Source organism: Suricata suricatta, chromosome 13, assembly GCF_006229205.1.
Source record: "Suricata suricatta isolate VVHF042 chromosome 13, meerkat_22Aug2017_6uvM2_HiC, whole genome shotgun sequence".
NCBI lineage: Eukaryota > Metazoa > Chordata > Mammalia > Carnivora > Herpestidae > Suricata > Suricata suricatta.
In genome coordinates this window covers 60,239,577-60,245,576 of record NC_043712.1, presented here as the reverse complement: position 1 = coordinate 60,245,576, position 6,000 = coordinate 60,239,577, and the positions used below count along the sequence as shown (strand labels likewise).

The 6,000-nt window shown below is 41.6% G+C and overlaps 1 protein-coding gene across 1 annotated transcript in view; it reads right to left on the bottom strand.

Moving 5' to 3' along the window:
* Positions 1-3,085: 3,085 nt before the first annotated feature.
* The window catches only part of GLDC (glycine decarboxylase), an 89,350-nt gene continuing 86,435 nt past the window's right edge, over positions 3,086-6,000 (bottom strand). Inside the window, exons 24-25 of the mRNA XM_029919355.1 lie at positions 4,850-4,930; positions 3,086-3,741 (exon numbers count right to left, since the gene is read on the bottom strand). Of these exons, the coding sequence (XP_029775215.1) occupies positions 3,598-3,741; positions 4,850-4,930 (225 nt within the window). The 3' untranslated portion in view covers positions 3,086-3,597. The remainder of the gene's footprint in view (positions 3,742-4,849; positions 4,931-6,000) is intronic.

Here is a 6,000-nt window from a genome sequence, read left to right as displayed (position 1 = left end):
AGGAGCAAGCCTACCAGATCAGAAAGCATGGCCAAAGAGTTGGTTGCTTCTACTCCTGGACAGCCTTCTCCAGCCATAGGATCCTCAGTGAAAGCAAAGCAAAGAGGGATTTTTCTCAAAATGGTAAGATTTGCATAAAAAATGCGAAGCTAAGTCCAGCCTCTCACCCACCTTCAGCCTCCCAAAACCATCCTTTAAAGTCTGAAATGTGAACAAAGAAAGCTGAGAAGTAATACCTGGAACTTGTTAGAAATGCAAATGCTTTGGCCCTAAGACCTGTATCAAACTCTGAGGCCAAGGCCCAACAAGCCCTCCGAGTATCCATGCACACTAAGGTTTGAAAACCACTGCCCTAGTACGCATCCCTGACCTTTGCCAAGTAAGGGCTCAAAACGTTCTGTCCCATAGCCTTGTAAACCTTTAAAAGCACTAAGTACTCCATTTATAGGCACATTTTACACAACATTTAATAAGTACTTAATGCTATGGAATTGAATAATTTAAATTTTATGTATACCACTGTAAAAAAAAAGTGGCATCCTATATGAAGCTTGTCCAGAGGTCTTTGTCTTTATGGCCTGGCATTTTGTACTTTACCAACTCCTAACAGCGGGCATTGGAAATACTGGTTTCCATGAGAGTGTTCCTCTTAAAAGTAAAGAACCGGGGCGCCTGGGTGGCTCAGTCGGTTAAGCCTCCGACTTCAGCTCAGGTCAGATCTCACATTCGTGGGTTCGAGCCCCGCATCAAGGCTCTGTGCTGACAGCTAGCTCAGAGCCTGGAGCCTGTTTCAGATTCTGTGTCTCCCTCTCTCTCTGACTCTCCCCCTCTCATGCTCTGTCTCTTCTGTATCAAAAATAAATAAAAGCATTAAAAAAATTATAAGTAAAGAACCATTCCTTTAGTCAATTCATATTTCTTTCTGTTGAACAAATATTATGTGGAAGACCCAGGGTCAGCACTGGAAATCCAGTGATGAATGAGATATGGTCCCTGTTTTCAGGGAACTTAGTCTGGTGAAGCAGAAGAAAACCAAGTAAACAAAATAATTACTGATTGTGCTAAGGGTAAAGGAAAACAAGCTTGAGTGCAAAGATACAAAATAATAGCACAGGGGTGTGCTCAATTGGTTAAGCAACAAGACTCCACTGAATCTCAGGTAATGATCTCACATTTCATGAGTTTGAGCCCTGCGTCCAGCTCAAGTATGGAGCCAGTATGGAGCCTGCTTGAGATTCTCTTTCCCTGTCTCTCTGCCCCACCCCCCACTCATACTCTCCATCTTTCAAAACAAAAAAATTTTTTTTAAAACCAAAAGCACATTTCACAGACCTGTATGGATGACCTTTTTGAGATGCTAAATCATGAAAAACAAATAGAATCCAGTAAATCAAAGTTAGCAGGGAAGCGTGCTCTAGGTGGATACCACATGGGCAAAGACTCAGAGGTGGGAAACATGAGTGGCTTAATAGTGAAGGACAATTTCAACTTTCTTTTCTTAGCTTGATTTATTTACTTAGCACAAGCTGGGGAGGGGCAAAGCCGGAGGGAGAGAGAGAATCTTAAGCAAGCTCCAAGCTCCCTGCTGGCTCTTTTCTGAGCTGACATAGGGCTCTCAGAGCTGTGAGATCATCACTGGGATTGGGCGCTTAACCCACTGAGCCACCCAGGCGCACCAGGCCAGTTTCAACTTTGTAATCACCTGCATTTGCTTCTGATACACTTTACAGTCTGATGAAGAGCTGTAGTTCACCTGGATGATTTGTTGATGTGCTTGTCTTTCCTTTAAAGAGACTACTCCAGGGAGGCCTGGGTGGCTCAGTCAGTTGAGTGTCTGGCTTCGGCTCAAGTCATGATCTCACAGTTCGTGGGTTCAAGCCCTGCATCAGGCTCTGGGCTGACAACTAGCTCAGAGCCTGGAGCCCGTCTTCCGATTCTGTGTCTCCCTCTCTCTCTGACCCTCCCCTGCTTGCTCGCTCACGCTCTCTCTCAAATAAATAAAACATTAAAAAAAATTTTTTTTTAATGAAGAGGCTACTCCATAACCTGATGGCTAGTCTGTGTCGAGACCCTGGTTTTCCAGCTCAGGAAGGGCAGACTCTCCAGGTATAAAGTGACCATGGCAGTGTGGTAGCCTTTTTTGACCAGCTCCTACTGGAGTTGTGCAGCCTGGGTTCAAATTCTGGCTTATCCCTCTCATCAGCTATGTGACTTTGGGCATCTCTCCATACCCCCATGTGTAAAAACAGAATGTTGTGAGAGGTTCCAATGAGATAATATATCTTAAACACTTAGCATAGTACCTGACTCCAGATAAGAACTCAGTATTAAGCATTTAATTGTAATGTAAAAGAGAAAAAAATGTATCCCATCACTTCTGTATTGCTTAGGTTGAAATAAATTGTTCTACAAACGTTTTAAGTGTGAGAATAAGTGGAGCATTTACAGAACATTCACTAGAGCACTAAGACATTTCAACAGATGACTATCATAATAGTTTGAATAATAGTTGTGTGAACAAGCTGCTATGCAAAGAACCAAGTAGTCAGGAATTGAAAAAGTCCTCACTAGGAATAGGGAAGAACATCTGAAGCATTTGCTATTGCTAGGGGGAAGTTATTTTGTGGCAGCCATGCTAGTTGCCTACCTGAAACCCATTTTTCCCCTTTTATCTAGCTAATAACATGATTTTCTTGGGGGCACTAACATACTCAGGTAAAAGACCTCCCCATACTCCTTTGCAGCTAGGAGTGGCAATTTGAACCAGTTCTGACAAGGTAAATGCAAGCAAAGCTACTGGGTGGAATTTTTTTGTTTCCCCCCCTTTTTCCCATCAGAATGGGTATGTGATCTCAATATGCAAGAGCCATATTTAGACCATGAGGATGAAGACTACCTACAAAGGAAGGCAGAACAGGAACACTGAAGAAACACTATACCTTGACTTATTATCTCTGAACTGTTAAATGAGAAAAATTACTAGACAAAACTAATGTAAAAATGGATACTGGGTTGGATCTTGTTGCCCCTCAAATCCCTTTGTACTTAACATACATGGGAATAAGATTGAAAACTGGACAAAGAATACATTCTTCAAATTGAAATGCTTTTATTAGAATACTAATAATTGAAGATAGAAGAAAACCACACATGGAAAAAGGAAAACACTCAGAAAACAGATTAGGCAAATTAGAGAAAGAATGTAAACATTTGCCCTGGGATTCCTCACAGATGGCATAGTCCACAAAGACTTACTTGGAAAAAGAATCTGTCTACCAATTCTACAGTATAGCCTCTAAAATGTTTCTTAACTTCCTACATTTAAAGTTCCTAGCAAACCCAAAATTTTCTATGCAAAAAACTAAATGGCTCCCAATCAAGGCAACTTGAACCAACAACTGCTACCATGTAGAAGCGGGTACTGAAGTCTTTCAACAATGAGCTTCCACAATTGTATTTACATTTACCTTGAAAGATTACAAAAATATACAGTGTATAAAATCGCATGGTGAGTCCAGGGTAGAAAATTATAGAGTTCTTGTTCACCAAATGCCCCAGAGAAAGATAAGTCAGTTACTTGAATTTGGAGAAGCAGAACTAAGAAGAGGCCCTTTTCTCCTCAGAAAATGGGGACTCATAAACTTCCATAGGTGGACAGGTACAAACCAGGTGCTGATCTCCATAGATGTCATCAATCCGAGCAATGGTTGGCCAGAATTTGTTCTCTGGTTTCACAAAGGGCTGCAAGGGACAAAAGATGGAAATGATCTGGGGTATTCTGGAACATTTCTCTTGGGGAAAGAGGAGATTGTAATGAATGTCCCCAGAGGCTAAGATGTCACTAACCCAACAAAAGCTCAAAAGCATAAGGTAAAACCCACACTCCCATTTTTATTGCAGCATTATTTATTTTAGCCAAAATATGGAAGCAACCAAAGTATCCATCAATAGATGAATGGATAAAGAAGAGTATGTGTGTCTGTGCACTCATGTGTGGACATAGATACACTGGAATATTGTTCAGTCATGAAAAAGAATGAGATCTTGCCATTACAAAATGGATGGACCTAAAGGGTATTGTGCTAAGTAAAACATGCTACATAGAGAAAGACAAATACCATAGGATTTCACTTACATGTGGTATCTAAAAAACAAAAGCAGAAACAGACCCAGAAATACAGAAAACTGATGGTTGCTGGAGAGGGGCAGGCAGAATGGCCAAAATGGGTCAAGAGGAATGGGAGGAACAGGCTTCCAGATATGAAATGAATAAGTCAAGGAGATAAAAGGTATAGTCAACACTATTGTAATAGAGTTTTTCTGGTGACGCAAATGCTCACTTGTGATGAGCATAGCATGATGTATAGACTTTTCAAATCACTATGTTGTACACCTGAAACTAACTTAACGTGTATCAACTATGCACCAATCTAACAAAAAAGTCACCCCTTCATGACTGTCCCCCCAAATCTAACTTGACCCATGTCTGAACCCTGCCAGAGACTGCAGAGCACCTTTCTGTGTAAGAATCAGAAAGGAAAGAGAGATTGCATTTGGGGCTTTCTCCCTATTGGATGATAATAGAAAACACTTTAACCCATTTGACAGGCACTCATATTTGGTCTTTCTCCACTGTGTTCCCTGCGGATTCTCAGGCCCGTGTCTGACACTCTAACCTCAGAGCTCTGAAAGCCAATTCTTGTGCTCTGTGTCACTTGTCATGACCCATTTAAGAAAGTGTCCCATATATGGTTACTGTTACTGACACTGGACCCTCATTGGGTAGGTGATGGCCCCACATACGCACGTGGATACCAGCTGGCACACTCGGCTTCAAAGGACAACTTACAAGTGGGAATGCTGCCACCTCTCTGGAATATGGCCGATCCCAGTGGGAGGATGTGACGCAGGTCAGGGAATGTGGAGACATCTGAGACACACAGATGGGAAAGGGATCAGAGCAGAACACTGCCTTCTGCTGTGCTTTGCTTCAACCAGTGAGCTACTGGAAGCCCAGGGACAGGGGGCTGCTGGTTGGTTTTATTTCAATTTGAGGGGTAAGAAATTTGATGGGAAATTTATTCTGAAATATTCCAAACATCTGAAAGACATGGTAATATATTAAGCACATCTACCACCCAACATAAATCAACATTTTACCATATTTGCTTAACCATGTAAAACAAACTTGGGGGGGGCACCTGGGTGGCCCTGTCAGTCATGTCCAACTCTTGATTTCGGCTCAGGTCATGATCTCACTGTTTATGAGATTGAGCCCCGTGTTAGGCTTTGCATTGATGGTGTGGAGCCTGCTTGGGATTCTCTCTCCCTCTCTGCCTCTCCCCTGCTTGCATGTGTATACATGCCCTCTCAAAATAAACATTTAAAAAAATAAATTAAACATTGAAGATATAATTGAAGCTGCCTGTGTAACTCTTCCATTTCATCTCTTCCCCTCTTCCCTAGAGATGATTATTCTCCTAAATTTGGTATTCACCATCCTCATTGCAATGTTATCCTATGACTGCATATATGTATAAATAGCATATAGCATAGTTGGGCACGTTTTAAAATCTAATATCCTCTTACCAGTATTATTTTCCACTTGCTTTTATAACTGTATTATGTCCTTTAAATGTCTACTGCCATTTAAAAAAATAACCTAAATCCTTAAAATCTCTTTTCAGTATCCACAGAACAGAGAAATAACAATGAGCAAGGTGCCTTCTCCTGCCAGCCAATGGCCTGCCCCTGTGGTCCACCTTCAGCTAGGCACTTTTGGAACTTGCCTGAGCTTCCCCAGGCATCTCAGACTTGTTCTCTGGCTCAGGGCCATAATAGCACAAGCACAACCTTCACAATGATCCCCATCCCAACCCCCGGCTTAATAATGTCTAGACCTAATAAGACATCTACAGTTCAGAAGCAGGTATACAATAAACATGTTTTAGATTTTCTCCAAATTGGCCATAAGCATTAAAAAACATTCAGGCCAAGTAC